Source organism: Athene noctua, chromosome Z, assembly GCF_965140245.1.
Source record: "Athene noctua chromosome Z, bAthNoc1.hap1.1, whole genome shotgun sequence".
In the NCBI taxonomy this organism is placed as follows: Eukaryota; Metazoa; Chordata; class Aves; order Strigiformes; family Strigidae; genus Athene; species Athene noctua.
In genome coordinates, this window is record NC_134077.1 from 49985483 (window position 1) to 50005268 (window position 19786).

The window sequence follows — 19786 nt, forward strand, 5'->3', positions numbered from 1 at the left end:
TTCCCCGGGCCTATGCCAAAATCTGCATAATTCACATAGTACTGGGAGCTGAGAAGAGCCATCCAAAGCGGCTTATGGGGGGTAGCTGACAACATGTCAGCGAACCTCCTGCTACACCCCAGCTCAGGAATCCCTCAGAAGCACTGGGAGGCATGATGATTTGGGGGTTTTGGTTGATTGTGATTTTAATTAAGGACTGCTGAAAGCCACGTTTTCTTGGCAATGCTTGCTTTCTTTCAGGACAGAATTTTATCGGGACAATTTTTTCAGGAACCTCTCCTGGGATTTCTATGTGTCCATAGGCCCAGCAACTGAAACCTCACTGTGCATTCACAGCAGCTCTGACTCGTTGCTGTACGACTGGAAAACCTAAACACATTCACAGCCCATATGCACCATGGCTGCACAACACCCAGCTCAGTAAACCCTGTTTTCAGGCCAAATTGGACAGATCGTGAATGGATGTTCAATTGAAGTCTGTGTGCCAGGAAGTCTGCAATGTCAGATTTACTATCCTTGATCATACACCTTTGTCCAGGAATGCCTGGAAACCTTACTGGGAATTATGACTTAAGACAGGCACTCAAGGCTAGAAAATTACATAAATGACACAAAAAATTATATCTGCTAATAATTCAAGCCAGAAGAACAGGAACAAACCCAAGCATCAAAAATCCCATGTTCTGGTTCTCCATCCACTCAACACTGCAGCCCTCCATCTGCTACCAACAGTAGCCTCAAGTAAGGCTGAGTGACAAATAAAACTGGGAGTTTCTTGCGATATAGCTGTTTTTCATCCCCACTCACCTTAGTTTGTTCACATGTTTTTTCCTCCATATCTGTTGATGTGCTGCACAGGGGCCCCTCTCTCCTAAGCAGAACAAAACTACTGAAAAACAGTCTTGTTTTGCCAGTACTCCAGTCCAACCAGAGGACATTAAAAACTGGATTGAATGATAAAATTGGCTTTCCCAGTGTCAATGGCTCCATACAATGATAAAGTGAATTTTTGAGCAGCTGAACGTAACTTGACCAGCATAACGTTAAAGAATCTGATTTTTATTTTGTTGCATACTGAATTTTTTTAGGGATGCCAATGAAAGCTAAAAATCAAATGCTTAAGAAGACCACTGAACTGTGTGTTACAATGGAAGAAGAACACAGTCTTTCCTTAGCACAGATGTTGCCAGAATTATTCATTTCACTGGGTAAGAAAATGTTATTCACAAAGGCGGCAGATGTGTTGTCCTATGTCAAGTGCCTCTTGTATCTCAGCGTAAGACGGTATAATGGAACTTTTATTGCAGAGATGTGCCCGGCTAAGTGAAATCATCTGATACTTCATTAGTTCTTTGTGTCTTCTGAAAGAGGTGCAATGGAAGAAACAACTTGAGAATGAAAACTCAAATGGTCAACCCAGACCTTAAATGTGTAACTCTTGAGTTTTTCCACGTGCTTTTTCCTGCCTTTAAAATAAATAAATAAATCAATAAATCAATCAATCTGAGACTGGCTTATATCTAAAGAGGTTAGACATGAGATCCGATGGGGACAGGGTTACTTTATCCTGACATTTTTCTTTAAAACAAACTGAAAGCTAAGAAGAACAGAAATCTTTACCAATGTTTATCAAATCATAACATTTGTATCATCCCATCTTTGTAATAGTGAAATCAGAATCAGCTTAAAGCTAGAAAATGGACACATTTTCTCTTTCCGTTTCACTCATCCAGATAAAAGAAGAGAGATATTTTCTTTAGAAATAAAGAAGTAAATTAATTAAGCTACTACATAATGGTATCTAGGAGTTCAGATTCTCTCTTTGAAGTCTTGTTAATCAAATGCTTCAGACATCATAGTGAGAAGTGAGCCACGAATGACCCCCATAAAGTGAAATGCAATTCACTATTTGATACGTAAGGTTACAAAAAGCAAGTGATGACAGCTGATAATGTGCAGAAATAGCATGTAACATGTAGATGCGGTTTAGCACTGTATAAGAGAAGGCCACTTGGAAGCTATTGATTACGAAATTACTGCAGTAGGACTATTATTCCTGGCTCTCATGATGTACTAGTGAAGAATTTTAGCCTGTCCTGGCATTCACTAAGGTAGTTTATATGCATATGCCAGCTAGCTAAGTTATTGTTGTTTCTTTGTTGCTTTTTACTTCCTAGCCTTCGCATGTTCCTACCCGTAATTCCTTGTCATTTTTCCACGTAGCCCGATACTTCAGTCGCTGGGTTTTGGTCCCAACGCGTAAATCACAGGTTTCCCTCTACACATTAGATGTTCATCGAGGGGGCAGGGACACAGATAGGTGCACATAAAAAGGGGCATGGCAAGCAGTCTTCTCTTGAAGCATGTGTTGTGATAAGTTACTATCCTGGGGCATGGTATGGCAGTGTTTTCAGAAGATGTGTGGATGCCTGAAACCTCTCTGATTCCAGTCAGTTTGTGTATGACCCTGGATACGACAGAGGGGCAGCACAGTAGCACTGGTAGATGCTCTTATTGACGATTAAACATTCAGTATCCACACCAACAGCACAAGCTACATCAGCTATGATTTATGCCTGGCCCCTGACACCTGCTCTGAGGATCACATATGCCGTTTGTGATAAACAAGCCTTAAGTGCAAAGATGCGGTGGTCCTCCATATCGGGACCCGTCTTTCTCCCCAGTCCCAGCTACCTTCCTTGAGCAGTCACCAGCATATACCAGCGTTTGGTGGGCAGTGGGGCTGCCTATTGACTACTTGTACTGGCTGAACAGAGAAGGTATCAGGTACTGACGTCTAGCATGTAGTCTGATCCAAAGACATGCCCAGGAAGAGCTTCTTGGCAGCCTTTGGAATGCAAACTGGGATGTATGAGACCATCAAGCAAAGCCTTTTCTGCCCACCTGAATAAATAGGGAAAGCAGCAACAGCTCCACCACTGGCCCTGGCTTTGCCTACACAGAACAGCTACACTTGGGGCTGGGTCCAGTTTTAAAGATATGTACTGTGCACCCTGCGCTCTCAGGAGTTATAGGAGATAGATTTGGTTGAGCTGTGGAGAAACAATACTGAAAGTCTGAAATTGCTCTAGACATACACGTAATCAACAATTCAGCTTTGGGAACATCTCTAGTGAAAGCTGAGGCACGCACATGGAGGGGCTGCAGGAGTAAGAACTTTGTCCTTCAACTGGTACCCACCCACTCCCCATCCTTACAAGCCTGTCTGTAGTCGTGTACCCGAAGCCATGCACGATGTCTTTAACTGGGATGGTTCTCTAAAGTCCCAGACAAGTTTATTGAACAGTGACTCCTCTCCTTATGACTCTGCGTTTGATAATTAATTTTAGGTCAGAGTATCTCATTTCCCAGTTTGCAGTTCTGCCTCCGTAATTTGTCTAATATCTATAAGAGAGGCCATTAGCAAGGTCTTTTGATCTTGTGTCTCCAAAATTTCTTGAGAAAAACATAAGGATGCTAAAGCGGGCTTTCATGAGTTATCCTGCACAGTGACTTCATCCTCTTACTTAGGGCTGAGGAAAGAGCAAAATCACCAGCAGATACACTCTGATCTAGTCTCTCATTTAGTTTTCTTCAGTAATCTGCTGAATAGACAAGTATTAAAAAAGAAGCAGAGATCTACCTGCTACTACAAGACAGACATGCCAGAAACCAAAAAATAGATGTTTTCATCTAGGATGGCCTTCTCATACTAGCCACTTAGAGCAGAACTGTTTAGGTATTTGCTTCCATATGCAGGAGTTTAAGATGTTGATACTAATATTCAGTCCATCCTATACTCTGCAAACAATCCGCGTGAAACGGACCTCTAGTGGTTAAACCGGGCATTTCTTCAAATCCTTACTGCCTGGTGAAGTCCTACATACAACACTTTGGGGGAAATCCTCCGTTCAGGATCCTGGCTGAATATTTCAAAATCTAAGAATGACATAAGATTTTTAGAAATATAATTCCCTTTGACTCCAGTTGGTGTGGATACAATGGGAAGAAAATATTCATATCATTTATCAGTTATTCAACTCTGTTTGTGTTCAATGTTTAGGTTACACACATTTGGATATGTGGCCCATTCAAGGCTCGTTAAGGAAGTCTGGAGACATTGGTACCAACAGTTATATGACAAGACTGAATCTGCAACAGAGATCTTCCACTACACAGTGCTGTGTAATGAGCAGTCCTCATTCACAATACCAAAGCAACTGTAAAACCTCTCGCCTGAAAAAGACAATTACACATGTGCAAAACAGTGTTAGCACACTGGCTGAGTCACTTTAAATCTCTTCAGTTCTTGGATTCATGCTAGTGAGGGGAAGTTTTCTCTTTTTTTAATTCAAGCTTTCTGACTCTCACACCTTGAGAGAAAAGCCAGAAATGAATGAAACATAAAGACTGGCATTAAAATTAAAAACAAACAAGCAAACAAACAAACAACAACAACAACAACAACAACAAAAAACACTGCTAATTTTAAAAAAAATTGTCTTTAAACCAAACTGTCACTCGGAAAGCAGATTCATGCCTGCATGCAATGAACCAATCTTAACATGCTCAAGAGAGATAGTACAATTTTTTCAGGCCTGGGTGCTCAGTAGATTTTTCCACAAATCAAGCACAACAACAGCAGCGTTTCATATTCCTTTTACACACAAAAATCAGAAGTTAGTACTTCTCCTTAACATGCCTATTAGATACTGATTGGTTAGTAATTAACATATAATTATAATACAGCTTACATAATGCTTCTAAGACTATGCATGCACAAAAGAAGGGTCTTAACCTGGGCAGGGGTCTTTTTGACCTGTGCATGTGTCTTTTAGTATTATAATGAAGGCAGTTCACTTTAAGGACACCCAAAAGTTGGTTTCATTGCCAGGTTAACTGATCGATTGATCAGTCAAGTTGTCAAATAACTCATTTTCTACACAATTCTATACATTGTCTTTATGGTCCAGGACTTCCTAGTTATTTTCTAGAGCATAGAGAACAAAGCCTATTCTTTATAAATTTCAAGGTTTATAAAATTCAAGAGCATGCCATTGTTTAAAACAAATTGGTATGTGTATTGACAAAATAAGAGGTTTTAGTGTAAAAGTAGGCCAACGTATTTCTCTTCTTTTATTGCCAAGACTTGCCTGTCTATTCTTGATCAGCAAATAATTGTGCTGTATGTACCTCGTGTGGACCTGTGAACTGAACGCTCAAAAGCAGCTGGAAAGCATTAGATGGTCCCTTAGAGTATGTCTTCTGTCTTAGTTTTTTCCAAGAGAAATCCTGTTTGCATGCTCCAACTCTGTTGTGCCATGCAAACCAAAGCAGGCTCGCGGTTGAAGATCCACAGATTCATTTCAGCCACTCAACTGATGCAAGCTAAAACACTTAGGCAGCTGTGCCCTACAGCACACATTCTTAAGCAGAGGAGTAAAGCCCAGAGTCTGGTATGTAAGGTTATGGCTACACAGCTAGATAACCTGATCGGTTGGAGAGTTTTGGCTCTGGGCTCCCAGCTGAGCATATAGGTATCTGAATGTACCTAGTAGGTATCTGATTGAGGTGTCTTGTTTCTGGAAGACAAACTTCGGGCTTTAATTACTTGTTTAGGCATTTAAATAGAAATTACTAAGCACCACGCTTCCTGCTGGTTTCAGTAGGATGTGAAAGGTAGGCTGCTCTTGCTTAGGTGCCCCAAAGCAGGGAGTAAGAAGCAAACCTTAGATTCTCTACTCTGAAAATGCTTAATTTCATGGTGTGGCGAGACAGTAAAAATTGCTTCTGATACTGAAACTCATCTTGAGTGGGTTTGTTAAGTTTTATCACTATTCTGCAATGGATTACAGCACAGGGGCCTTTCTACAGAGAGTTATAACAGCTCTTCTTGAAACAAAGGGTGGCTTTTTTCTCATCAGCTGTAGCACACAGGAAATCCTACATCAGTTGGTAAACCTCTTGTTGTATCTCTATAGCTAGTTTTGAATCAACGGTGTGCACTCATGCTAAGTTTTCAAAGTCATAATTTCAAAGTAATGTCAGCTCTACAGAGATGATTAGACACACAGAAGAAAATAATTCTGTGTTCTCTCCACAGATAAAAATCAGAAAATAAGCATGACAAAATAAATAATCATATGCCATGGCAGTGGGAAATTGGAGGAGATTTTATAGCCACCACAAATGTTATGTCCGGGATCTGATTATACTTTTAAAGGCAGCAATACTTCCAAATTAATACTTCACATACATTCCAATATTCTAAATGCTGTGTATAAGAATGTCTTACTGCAGGACAATGAAGAATAATAGGAGTATTCACTCATCCAGTGTGAAATAAGTACACACAAAGTATTAACTCAGCTTTTCCAATACTCCTCTATCATTTCACGATCAGACTTTACAAAGTGAGTAAATCATACCTGCCATGATGAAATGGATAAGGAATGACCAGGACTGAGAAGCCATTTTCATAAAAACCTGCATTAAAAATGGCTCTGGTGAGGCATATGTACTGTCTGTGCAGCTCCATCCCTCTGCCAGGCTTGTTTTCCGCCACTGTTGCTTTACAATGAATGGGGTCCAGTGGATGCATAGTCATGAGCACAGCTGTCCACCATGTGTGTCCCTACGAGGTATACAATATTCATATATCCTTCTCCACACATCTACCTTGCTCACACATGTGATGACATTTGTTTCCACTAGTAATACACTGTCTGTATGCTAGCCGTGGTTTAACCTGGGCACACACTGCTCTTCACTCCTGATGACAGGGGAACCGAGAGCTGGAGTTAGCAGATTTGTTGACACGAGCCAGGTTTCCCTTATGTGTCAGACAGTGGTGCTATGGCACGTTTCTGCCACTAGCGTTTTTGCAAAGATTGTCTCCTTGCAGAACATAGACTAATTCAGCCTCCACCTACGACTAAAACTCCACCAGTCCGCAGAACTCTAAGGCTGCAAAGAGGGCTTGTCAGCTCTCTTTCCCTGAGCATCCAGTGCTATAAATACTGTCTGAAGAGATCATCTAGCATACGCAGAGATTTTATGCAACCGTTAGTCCGTGCAGCAGTTTGCCTGCCTCTTTCTAATATACTTTTCTTTTTTATCTTCCTTTTTCTATTTCCTACTCAACAGAAAGAGAAAACACTGTTAACAACTGTATCCTCTGTGCCAGTACGCATATATATATATATATCCTGACACAACAGTAAAGCAGTTAACTCAATATAGCATATACTAGAAGTCAGGCACCTAAAGAGAAGATCACTATCTATAACCACAAGAGAGAGAAAAGTAAAGTGATGCATAGAAGTGTAACAGGAAGAAAACAGCATTAAGAGAAGGAAATAGCATATGAGGGGAAATTCCTGTCGGTCAGCATTATTAGATGGTGAAATAGATACTTAGGCAGAGGAACATAAACCCATCACTGAAAAAAAATTAAATGATACTTTCTACATCACTTCATTTGAAAAAATGCACTTAGAAGTATAGACGGCACAACTCAAATGTCTGTGACTATAATATTTAAATACACAGCTTTGTTCACCTAGTAGCACACAAGGGAAGGGCTTGATGGAAAGCGGACCTTCAGAAGCAGAGCCAGAAGCACCACTGCTCTGTGGCTCCACTCAGTGTCCTGCACTTCCTACTGTGTCTCTAGGTTGGCCCATGTCCTGGAGAGCAACCTGTATTCTTAATAACTATTTATCTCAGTCCCCTCCCCAGAGCCCCCTGACGTGGCCCGCCATGGCACAAAGCAAGTCAGCCAGCGAAGACTGCACAGCTGGGATGCAGGCACCTCTGCAGAGCTCCCAGCAGTCCTTACCTGTTGGGATTCTAGCGGGCTTTCTGCGAGAGAATGGCCGTGTGAGCAATCCTGCGTGAGAACACGACTGATAAGAGCCTCAGCCGCGCAAGAGTGCGATAAGCACGTGGCCCTGAATGAGGGGGGAGAAACTCGACGACACAAACAACCCCCGGAAGGGGCTGGGACGGAAGAGGAAGTTCCACAAGGCAGGAAGCCTGGCGAGGCGGATGGGGCACTTTTTATCCAATCGTAAGAAGGTTTAAAGCGCGGGCTAAGTTAACTGTCCAGTCTCGAGGACTTGTACTGCCTGTTCCTCACGTGTGCGGGAGAACATTGTAAAAGGGCTTTCTTAGTTGTAATAAACGGGCATTGCTTGGTCACCTTGGGCGTGTGCGTGCTCAGCTCTCCCGCACTTACCAGCCCTGCAAACCCATAGTGCCCCTCTCCTGGGCACTTCAGCTTCCTGGGAACATGAGGTGCATGGGGGTCACTGCTCGCAGACACGCGAGGTTACTGTTCCTGCCCTCCAGATCCCCCAGATACCTGACAAAACACCCTGGACAGCTGGTGAGCCAGCCAACGTCTCCCAAACAGCTGTCTCCACCACAGTCAGTAAAACCCAAGTCTACTGTCTTATCTTTACCAGCTGTATAGTCGCTCCTTCCACAGTTATATATCTGAGCACGTAAAGGTGAAGTCTACTTGTACCAGTAGATACCAGCTGATGAATTTTTTCTACATTAAGCAGCGTTGATCGTTACAGATATTTGCAGCATCCCATAACTTGCAAGTTACAGCTGCCGTTGGTTGCAGCACTGTATTAACATTTGCAAGCTAACTCTCTTTAATACTATTCCCGTTACAGTGTATCTGCATTGAGCCAGAAGGGATTTATCAGAGAATTGTACAGGTCACTGAAACATGAAATCGTGTACCTCTTATGAGGCACAGCTTACAGCTTCATAAAGCTCCTGGGGAAACAAAGGCCGGCCTCTTATCTTCTAAGGGGTAAGAGGCAACATCCTCACAAGGGTATTTTGGTGTTGCTTCATTAATGTCATTGTTTGCTGCATAATGTATTTCTTCCATAAAAGCTGGAAAGTTAAACTTCCTACTGGGTACAACTACCTATGCCTACTGCCTCAGCTAACAAATCGATTGCACTTCTCTGCTACATTTTAGTTGCATACATAGTTGTATACGTGCTTGAGAATTCCCTTCAACCTTCTCAGGCTTTTGTTTAAACCACTCAAGGCTGTAAAGTAATGCTGACACTTAAATAAAAGTTGATTTCAGGACAGTTCACTTTAACCTGTTCTTGGCTCTGAGGACTCATTAGGCCTCAAGCAAAGGCCAGATACACAGCTGGTTTCTCAGCTGTAAAACTGTTGAAAATGAAGAAACCTGCATTTGCTAAGGGAAAAATATAAAAATGCATAATAAAGCATCCAGGCTTGATATTTTCTATGTATCGAGGCAATTGCCCTAAAGGCAGTGTCTGTTATCACAGCTGCCAAAGCTGTTTATTCTCTTAGTTTATCTGTGTGACTTCTCTCAAAGTTCTAGAGCAGGCAGCAGTTGGTGAAGTCAGGTTCAGTAGAAAAACAGCCTGTGCAGAAATTCCTGTATCTTAAGTTCAAGAAGGAACACTTGCAGAGATCTGAGGCCCCTAGAGCTTTTGCTTCAGCCTAAACTCTGGTTACATTGCCATCCTACAGCCCCTCACTAAACAGCCCCAAAGGCCAAGCAGTGCTAGATACCTCCTATACAAGGGAGCATATTCCAGGAACGCTGGAGCTGAATTTGAACTTCCCTTATCAGGAGCAATGAAACAGAGAGCAATCAGCTTCCCAGAAACCACAACTGTTCAGGATACCCCATGTAGAAATGACTACTTTTCAGCAAGTGCCGCTGTCAATCACTACAGGCTAGCCTGGAGGAAATGCAATTGTGATAACTGAGTAGTTCTAGTGTCTATAGAGGAAGCGAGTAGTTCAGCTTTCTTGCTCTCTGGAGATCATTACCATGCCATTTTAATGTCAAGTCCTGGAGCACACATATAGACTGTGCACAGAAATGGGGTGATAGTTGCCCTTTCAACGTGGTAAGGACATGTCAGATGACCCATATTAACTTTCCACAACAGGATCCCTGAAAAAGGCCACACCATCTTAAAATTGTTTTGGACTTAATTTGGTGTTGTCACGCAATTAGGTTTCGTAAAATTGGCTTCTGGAGTGACAGCTTCTATTGTTATAGCATATGGCAATCAGAGAACAGCTTGTGGCAGATGCGATATTCATTCACTATTAGCTAGTTTTAGATTTAACAATGTCATGCTAATCAAAGCAAATGTTAGATGTATTTGACATCTAGGGGGTTTTGCCGCTCCCCCTTAATGTTTAAGCTCTTTCTGTCAAGTGGGAACACCGCAGCTCTGAGTAAGTCTTGCTAAGTCACATTTATGAACTAATGCTGCAATTTACTGGAGGTCTGTATTCCAAAAATCCATGTTTCTAGCAAGTATTGTGTTCCTTCGGTAGACTACAAAGACCACCTATTACAATATGTGAGCTCATTAAGCATGCGTCTCCTTAGTCTTGCAAGCTGTTGCGATAAGCAGCTGTTGCACGAGGGTGAAAAGTTGAATTATCAACTTGGACAGCACAACTCCTCATTCAGCTGGCCCAGGACAGAACATAAGAGCAATAGCGCCATTACTGTGGAGTATACCTTTGACTACAGCACATGAGCTAAACACCAGTGGCATTTCAGTGACATGCTTCCCCACCCAGTAAGCAAGACACTCCCAGAAATTAATTGTCAAAAATTTATTATGAAAGCTTCAATAGCAGCAAATACTTCAATAAAAATTATTGCATTATTAAACCAGTTCTGCAGAGTGACCCAAGAGGCCTGATGAAGTCTGTCCGCTTTAGAGTCTCTGTCTTAGTAACCAGACCCTGGTAGTCCACCAAATATTGAAAACTTTCTTTGTGTTTCACAGGAACCATCAGGTCCTAGTTACAGTTCTCTGTCCAGTTCTTCTGGAAAGTTTTGGCCCGCTTTCCCCAACTCTCGTTCTGCCTTCTGAGACAGCTCCATTTGACCAGGAAACTCACAATGCTTCTTTCAGTTCCATGGTTGCAGCCTACTGAGGCTCACTGGTGAGGTGAGCTCTTCTCTTTCTCCTCTGTAAGAGCCCACTGCATGCCAGTCTGAGTGACTTTAATCCAGTCTCTTGACCGGGCTAATCCATGGAACCAGCAGCTTGTTGCATACTTTGGTGAACCCACACCACGTTGAGAATGCAACAAAGGTTTCAGCCTCCCCAATAGACTGGGTCACCATCACTCAGGCAGGGTGATAGTTGGCACCCAGTCATTCACATTTCGGCTCTCTTCACAAAATAAGTTCAGCTTTTCCAGAGCTGGGTCCTTCCAGCCATCTTCAGTTGGGTTCTGTCAGAAAGAAAAGAGTGACACAGCATGAGCGCTGCTCACCAGCTGAGGTCATCACAATATTTACAGAAGCATTAGCTTAGGAAGCAAGGCATTTTCAGACAGTTTCTCTGCAGGAAGCAGAGATACTACCCTCGTGGACAACAGGGGAAATCCAGTGACGAGCAGCATAGCCTACTACTACTACTACTCAGCTGACTTGCTGTGTAGTGTGTGCTGAGCCCACTTTCCTTGCCCAGAAGAGGATCTGGCCACCAGTGCGATATGGGGCCACCCTGACAGTCTCTTAACCATCCCGTGCAGAGGCCGGTAGCGCAAGCACAGCCCTGGAGGACAGCACGCCGCGCACGGCTCACCTCCGGCAAGACACCCACCGTGATGAGGATGCAGTGAAGGTCCCGCGGCTCCCCAGACTCCTCGCTGGGCCCCACGATGGCAGCCAGCTTGGCCACGTCGTTCACCCGCACGATGTCAATGTCATTCTCGCAGCAAAAGGCCTGGATCAGGGTGAAGTGGATCTGCAGGGCAATGTCTCCCTCGTCTTCCTCGTCCGTGGCCAGCAAGCAGAAAGCAACGTTGTCGGGGTCTCTGCGAGAGGGAAGCGGCGCGTTGAGCCCCGCGGCCAGCCCCGAAGCCGCCGCGCCCCGCCGAGCGGCCGCGCGGCCCCCGCCCGCCGTACTTACACATTCATCAGCTTGGCGGACTCGTAGACGCCGGCGGTGAGGCAGCCGCGCCGCTGCGCCGACACCAGCAGCTGGTGGAGCGCCTTGCCGGCGCCTTGCGTCCTGCGCGCCGGGAGAGAGCGGAGAGTCAGCGCGGCGCCGAGACCCTCCCCAGCGGCCGCCCGCTATGCCCTCGGACCCGCCACGGCCCCCAGCCGGCTCGCGCCCGCCGCCGCCCGCACCCACCAGTCGTGGCCCGCAGGCACAAGGTCCTGCCCGTGGAGCTCCTCCAGAGTCATAGCAGCGGGTCCCCACAGCGCGACGGTGCCCACCGGCGGCGCCCGGCTCGCGGCGCCCGGCTCGCGGCTCGCGGCTCCCGGCTCGCGGCTCGCGGCTCCCGGCTCCCGGCTCCCGGCTCCCGGCTCCCGGCTCCCGCCCGCCTCGTCTCCCGGCGCGCACTGAGCCGGCGCCCGCCGCCCGCCCCTTTTATAGGCCCCGCGGCCGGCGCCTCCGCCTCCTCATTGGCCGCGGGGGAGAAAGGGCGGGCGTCATTATGCTGATCGGCGCGCGCCGGCCGGGGAGCGGCGGGCGGCTCGTGCCGGGAGGCCACATGGGGCGGAGCGGGGAGGGGCGGCACGGGCACACAGGCCCCGCCCCGGGCAGCGCCGAGCGCGGGCGGGGCTGCGGGGGCTCAGGGCAGCTGCCGGCGCTCCCCGGGCTGGCGCGTTTAGCCGCTGGGAATCTGCCCAGGGCTCGGAAACGAACACCCAAGTAGTGCAGGGGGCAAAGAGAAAAAATAAAAGAGCTTTTACCGATACGATTCCAACGAACGCAGACGCCGAGTCTCGCTCCGGGGAAGGGACAGCCCCTGCAGCCGCCCGGGCTGCCGAGCAGCTCTGTGGAGGAGGCCCTGGGGCCACAGTGGGCAGCGAGCTGGGCACGGCCGGCAGTGGCCCTGGCCGCAACGAAGGCCCACTCTCTCCTGGGCTGTAAGTCCTGCAGGCTGAGGGGCAAGGGCTGGTTCAGCCTGGGGAAGGCACTGTTCAGGGGACACCAAAGAACAGCCCCCCGAAGCCTCTGTGTCTGGCATCGAGAAGACGGGGCCAGGGTCTTCACAGCAGTGCCTAGCGGGCAAGACAAGAGACAGTGGGAATAAGTTGAACTGAGAGGCTGAGAGTCTTAAGACTGTCTCCCTAAGGACAGTCGAACTGTGGAGCAGGCTCCATCCTTGCAGGGTTGCAAGTCCCAATGGGACAAAGCCCTGAGAGACCTGCTCTGAGCTCCCTTGTGACCCTGCTGCAAGCAGGAGACATCCTGAGATCCCTTTTGGGCTGTATTGTCCTATGATACTACCTTTTTTTTTTTTTTTTTTTTCCCCAGCAAATCAGGATTTTTTTTCAGTTAAGCTTTATTAAAAGTGGATCTAATTTAGATAGTAACATGAGCTCGAATATGTCCTTTAAAATTAATTGTGTGAATTGTATGTATGATTGCTGAACTTCGATCTGAACCTGTTGGTCAGCAAACCAAGCAAGAGTAAAACAAGTTTTTCCCACCGTGAATGAGCACCGTCTAAATACTAACGGACAAATCACTTTCCAAGTCCTTTCAGTTGCTGACATCTCAGTTCAGGCTGCCAAATAGTGCTGGTCCACCGAGTAACCAAGTACGGTACACCGAGCACCACGTCATTTCATACAGGTTGTGGAGAGCCACCGTGAGGCAGACACGTCTGTTGCAAACCTGCAAACCGGACCGAGTCCAGCAGGTTGCACTGAGAGAGCTCTGTAACCTCTCACCCTCGTTGCTCCCTTGCCTCCCATCATATCGTCCTCTTTCAAATTAATTTAAACACAGCCCCTGGGAATGTCCTTTCCAGCACTTTGCTGGGAGTCCTAGATCAACCGCAGCTTGTCTGTGACTCTGCTGTACGGTATGCTCTGTCTGCTTAGTACTTTCAGCCTCTCTGAGCATCGCAGTTTCACAAGTTCTCCTCCAACTGAGCCACTTCAATGGCTTGCTGTGCTTCTTCCTCCAGTTGTTTCTAGTAAGCGTCCCAGACATCGCTACGGGTGACAGCATTGGACCCTGCAGTAACGTCTTAGTGAGCTTCCATTTTAAACTGACGACAACAGCAGGGTCTGCCAGATACATCCAGAATCTCTGAGAGCCTATCTCTGGCTCTTTCTACGGAGACCTCAGGACTGGGGAGACAACTCTTTGTTGTAATCACCAATTCTCAAACATAACAATCTTTTTCACCCTATTAACATGCAAAGGCATTCTCGGCCTGTAAACCACCAGTAACCTGACACGCTGAATTTGCTTGAGCAGGGTATAAATTCTTTGCTTTTTTTCTTTAAAAAATATGTGATGAGTTTTCAGAAAATTATCTCCTGGTCCGTATTAATGAAATGACAATTGTCTCCACTTGTTAGAATGAGCTGAGTGTATGTAGCATGTACCATTCATTCTCAAGAGGTAAAAATCCATCAATACGTCTGCTTCTTTTTTTTTTTTTTTTTCCCTCTAAATATATATGTGGGGAGGGACGCAGAAGAATAGTTTGAGTGGTAAATGGAAGCTTTAGATTTTCTCAGGAAATTGGGTTAGACCCACTAAAGGGTACGTCTCTTAGAAGTATTGAAGGACCTATGTCTGATGTACTACAGTTTCAGTGCATGATGAAATAGGTGGAAAATCCGGCACTGACTCAGAGCTTTGAAAAATGCTGATATTAACTGTGGCTTTGATGAGTTTCCCATTACAGTGGATATTAAAGTGACTTAAAATGGATCAAAACTAGTAGGCCCTTAAAGTAACTCATAGTGGATAACAGTGCATACATATTAGTATAATTTATGTAAGTACCTAAATAATGAACTGATGCATGGAACCACATGAATCCTTTCAAATGCAAGCTTCCAGCTTTGGCTTAATGACACAGCACCCTGGAGTTAGGGCTTCTTGTCATCACACTTTTCAGTTTGACCCATTATTCCTGGGTCTCCTAGCACAGGTGGTGCTGAAGGCTGCAGAGCATTACCAGAGCCCTGATCCAGCTTATTTCAAACCACAGTATCAACACCAGGCCTCCAATGCAGAAAAGAGGTGCAGGAAGGAGAGCTGCGCCTGCCCTAGGTCCCGTCCCCATTTTGAAGGCGTCAGCTCCGCAGACATGGTACCTATGATGTCTCGTAAGCAAACTGACTTTAGTGGAGGTCAGGCTCCACCGCTTGCTTTCTTAGGCTTTTCATCCTGTGTTTTTAATATATCCAGGAAAGAAAAGGAAAAAAAAAAAAACCAAAGAAATTAGACATAATTTTTGGTTTTCAGCATTCCTGGTCATGAATACCAGAATAAGGGTGCAGAATGTTCCACCTGAAAGTGGAAGTTACACCCTCCATTGTCACAGAACACTTGTGCACACTTAGGCATACTTAAGTGTCCTCGTTATGCTCGCGTGTCAAATACTAAACATCAAAATTCACTTCTGTAAATGCAGCTCAGTATAATCTATGCATCTGATGGAACACTGGTAGGCACCATTCTGACGGTGGAGCAGCTGTTGAGTGCTTTAAGCGGTCTCATAGTTTTAAGGGGAGAGGGGGGATGCCGAGCACTAACACGTGGCAACAGTGCTCAGACAAGAATAAATGTATTTTACTGTTATATTTGACAGCAGTGATATAGCGCCAGTGCCGCTTACCCGTGCTTTCCATAGCATGTAAAGGCTCGCCTGCAAGCTTTTTTTGACTGGCACCTTTAGCGCCTGACCAAACTCACCTCAACCAAACTGATGCTGCGTTCACGGTAAAGCTGTGACCTCTGGTGGACATCCGAAATACTACTGCTCTATTACTAGCAAACGGTACCTATATTCGGTTCTTGTTTTCGTATCTTTAACGTTTTTACTGAAAATTTGGGGGCGGGGGTGGGGGGAAGGAGATGTTGGTGTTTCCTACATGAAGAAAACCCCTAAAACAGCCCACTACTCTTATGAAAAGTCAGATGTGGAGTAACAGGGAAATAATAGTATATTCAATCACAAAGAAGGCGAGCAACCCATGAGAACGTAACAGGTAAAAACGGCAGATAGATTACACCCCTGTACAGCTGTTAATAAACATGATTTTGTCATTTTGTGAGGAAAATGATAGCAGATCTCCGACTGAAGAGCAGCAGACACAGGCATCACCTTTTGGCCTAAGTGAGGGGACACTCAAACTTTCCACACCAGAAAAGACCCGCAAGCAGCAGTAACAGCCAGCCCAGCCATGGGGCTCTTAACACTGCCCCAACCTGTCTAGTGCTTTCCTGGCTTGTGCTGCGTACCGGGACTTACCATCAAAAAGACCATTTTTACCAAGATATACCAGTCCTTTCCGTTTTGATGGAGTACACTCAATCTCAAGTCTCTCCAAACCCATCAGAGCTTCTCTTCTCCCTATTCCAGTCCTCCACCTAGCCCCATTGTCCTCACCCAGCAAGCTTCTTCCTCCATACGTGTCTTCTCTTTGGAAGTGTTGCTGAATTCACACCACTGGTTCATTTTTCCTCCTGCAGGTGCTAGTCTTAAAATAAAGCAAGAAACTAGATATGTTGATCTAATAACAGAAAAGCATCTTTATAATAAAAGATGAATGTTTCTCTCCTGTTCTAAGAAAAGAAAGGATTACTTTAGAACCATAGAATAGTTTGGGCTGGAGGGCACCTTTAATCCAGGCAACTAGTCCAACCTCCCTGCAATGAGCAGGGACATCTTCCAGTATATCACGTTGTTCAGAGCCCCATCCAACCTGACCTTGAATGTTTCCAAACATGGGGCACTTACCACCTCTGTGGGAAATTTGTTCCAGTGTCTCACCAGCCTCATCATAAAAAAAAATTATTCTTTACATCAGTCTTTATCTATCCTCTTTTAGTTTAAAACCATTACCCCTTGTCCTGTCGCTACAGGCCTAATATTGTCTTCATCTTTCTTAGAAGCTCCCTTTAAGTATTGAAAGGCCACAATAAGGTCTCCCCAGATCCTTCTCTATGCTAAGCTGAAAAACACCAACTCCCTGACCCTTTCCTCACAGGAAGGGTGTTCCATTCCTCTGACCATTTTTGTGTCCCTCCTCTGGACGCACTGCAGCAGGTCCATGTCTTTCCTGTACCGGGGACTCCAGACCTGGGCACGGTACTGCAGGTGAGGTCTCACAAGAGAGGAATAGGGGAAGAATCACCTCCCTCGACCTGCTGGCCACACTTTTCTTGATGCAGCCCAGGACACAGTTGGCTTGCTGGGCTGTGAGTGCACATTGCCGGCTCATGTCCAGCTTTTCATCCACCAGTACCGACAGGTCCCTCTCTGCAGGGCTGCTCTCAATCCCTTCATCCCCCAGCCTGCACTGATACAGGGGAACCTTGCACTTGGCCATGTTGAACCTCACGAGGTTCACATGGGCCCGCCTCTTGACCCTGTCCAGGTCCCTCAGACCTTTAAAGGTTTTACAGAGATGGCTGCTTTTAGTCAACTCTTTCCTTTTATGTATGTGGGAGGTTGAAAGAGGTAATTTTGAAAATTACCTCTTTGGAGCATGTAAGAGCCCTCATAGATGAAGAGCCAAGTACAGCAGAGGCCAAAGGAAGGGGAGAAATACTGCACCAAGCAACTCCTAGTGGAGAAACTGCATATTCTGCCCTGTTTTCATTCAATAGATGGTAGACTCTACCTTGTAATGTAAATGGATATTGCTGTCCATGACACCTTGTAATCTGGCATCAGCTAAAAGCATCAGTCAGCCAATGCAACTGAGTGTTTGGGATCAGGACACAACTGACTATCCTTGAAACTGGTTGTTTGAAAAGGCTCCTGTATCCTCTTCTCACCTGAAAACACAGTGCTTATCTCCTCAGCAGGTTTGCTTTCACTGACACACTTACATGGAAATATTCAGCAAGTTCAAGCACTTCTTCCTCTTCACAAATGATTTATTTACACAGTTGCTTAGATTCCAATAATGCATTTATCTAGTCATGTGATGCCTCAATTAAAGATAGTCACATACAATGCATTCAACATAGCATTGCATATTTGTGTTTCATATTTTAAACAAGACATACATCTTCTTCCTCCCTCTGTCCAACAAGACTAATCGAGTTATGACGAGAAAAGTTTCTCTTTTCATGCTTATCTTCAACATGACAGTACCACATCAAGTTATGCTCCTCAGAGACCCACCTCTAGTGTGCATCACACAAAAAAAAAAAAAATAAAGAGCAAAAAACCAATAAACCTGCATCGCCCATTCTATGTTTAGATTGTGGTGAGCTGCAAGTGTGGAAAGAATGTGTCTGGGACAGCTCACGTCCCCCCACTTCCCCGGGCCTATGCCAAAATCTGCATAATTCACATAGTACTGGGAGCTGAGAAGAGCCATCCAAAGCGGCTTATGGGGGGTAGCTGACAACATGTCAGCGAACCTCCTGCTACACCCCAGCTCAGGAATCCCTCAGAAGCACTGGGAGGCATGATGATTTGGGGGTTTTGGTTGATTGTGATTTTAATTAAGGACTGCTGAAAGCCACGTTTTCTTGGCAATGCTTGCTTTCTTTCAGGACAGAATTTTATCGGGACAATTTTTTCAGGAACCTCTCCTGGGATTTCTATGTGTCCATAGGCCCAGCAACTGAAACCTCACTGTGCATTCACAGCAGCTCTGACTCGTTGCTGTACGACTGGAAAACCTAAACACATTCACAGCCCATATGCACCATGGCTGCACAACACCCAGCTCAGTAAACCCTGTTTTCAGGCCAAATTGGACAGATCGTGAATGGATGTTCAATTGAAGTCTGTGTGCCAGGAAGTCTGCAATGTCAGATTTACTATCCTCGATCATACACCTTTGTCCAGGAATGCCTGGAAACCTTACTGGGAATTATGACTTAAGACAGGCACTCAAGGCTAGAAAATTACATAAATGACACAAAAAATTATATCTGCTAATAATTCAAGCCAGAAGAACAGGAACAAACCCAAGCATCAAAAATCCCATGTTCTGGTTCTCCATCCACTCAACACTGCAGCCCTCCATCTGCTACCAACAGTAGCCTCAAGTAAGGCTGAGTGACAAATAAAACTGGGAGTTTCTTGCGATATAGCTGTTTTTCATCCCCACTCACCTTAGTTTGTTCACATGTTTTTTCCTCCATATCTGTTGATGTGCTGCACAGGGGCCCCTCTCTCCTAAGCAGAACAAAACTACTGAAAAACAGTCTTGTTTTGCCAGTACTCCAGTCCAACCAGAGGACATTAAAAACTGGATTGAATGATAAAATTGGCTTTCCCAGTGTCAATGGCTCCATACAATGATAAAGTGAATTTTTGAGCAGCTGAACGTAACTTGACCAGCATAACGTTAAAGAATCTGATTTTTATTTTGTTGCATACTGAATTTTTTTAGGGATGCCAATGAAAGCTAAAAATCAAATGCTTAAGAAGACCACTGAACTGTGTGTTACAATGGAAGAAGAACACAGTCTTTCCTTAGCACAGATGTTGCCAGAATTATTCATTTCACTGGGTAAGAAAATGTTATTCACAAAGGCGGCAGATGTGTTGTCCTATGTCAAGTGCCTCTTGTATCTCAGCGTAAGACGGTATAATGGAACTTTTATTGCAGAGATGTGCCCGGCTAAGTGAAATCATCTGATACTTCATTAGTTCTTTGTGTCTTCTGAAAGAGGTGCAATGGAAGAAACAACTTGAGAATGAAAACTCAAATGGTCAACCCAGACCTTAAATGTGTAACTCTTGAGTTTTTCCACGTGCTTTTTCCTGCCTTTAAAAT

General features: G+C 45.1%; 1 protein-coding gene across 2 annotated transcripts; it reads right to left on the reverse strand.

The window, feature by feature from the left end:
• Positions 1–10644: 10644 nt before the first annotated feature.
• On the reverse strand, positions 10645–12374 carry LOC141973378 (growth arrest and DNA damage-inducible protein GADD45 gamma-like). Of its 2 annotated transcripts, none has more exons than XM_074931880.1 (4): positions 12192–12374; positions 11967–12068; positions 11658–11871; positions 10645–11283 (listed from the first exon to the last, which is right to left on the reverse strand). In XM_074931880.1, exons 1-4 carry the CDS (start codon positions 12242–12244, stop codon positions 11173–11175), a joined length of 480 nt encoding a protein of 159 aa, XP_074787981.1. In that variant the 5' UTR covers positions 12245–12374; the 3' UTR covers positions 10645–11172. The 2 variants fall into 2 exon arrangements, with proteins under 2 accessions (XP_074787981.1, XP_074787982.1); XM_074931881.1 differs by having other exon boundaries at positions 11967–12078; positions 12211–12244.
• Positions 12375–19786: the final 7412 nt, after the last annotated feature.

What these genes read in the sequence shown, in the direction of transcription:
- LOC141973378 (XM_074931880.1), bottom strand. Translation starts at nt 12,244, where the DNA reads ATGACTCTGGAGGAGCTCCACGGGCAGGACCTTGTGCCTGCGGGCCAC. An exon ending in GTGCCTGCGGGCCACGACTG is followed by an intron (nt 12,069 to 12,191) that starts GTGGGTGCGGGC and finishes CCCGGCGCGCAG; the next exon opens with GACGCAAGGCGCCGGCAAGG. An exon ending in TCCGCCAAGCTGATGAATGT is followed by an intron (nt 11,872 to 11,966) that starts GTAAGTACGGCG and finishes TCCCTCTCGCAG; the next exon opens with AGACCCCGACAACGTTGCTT.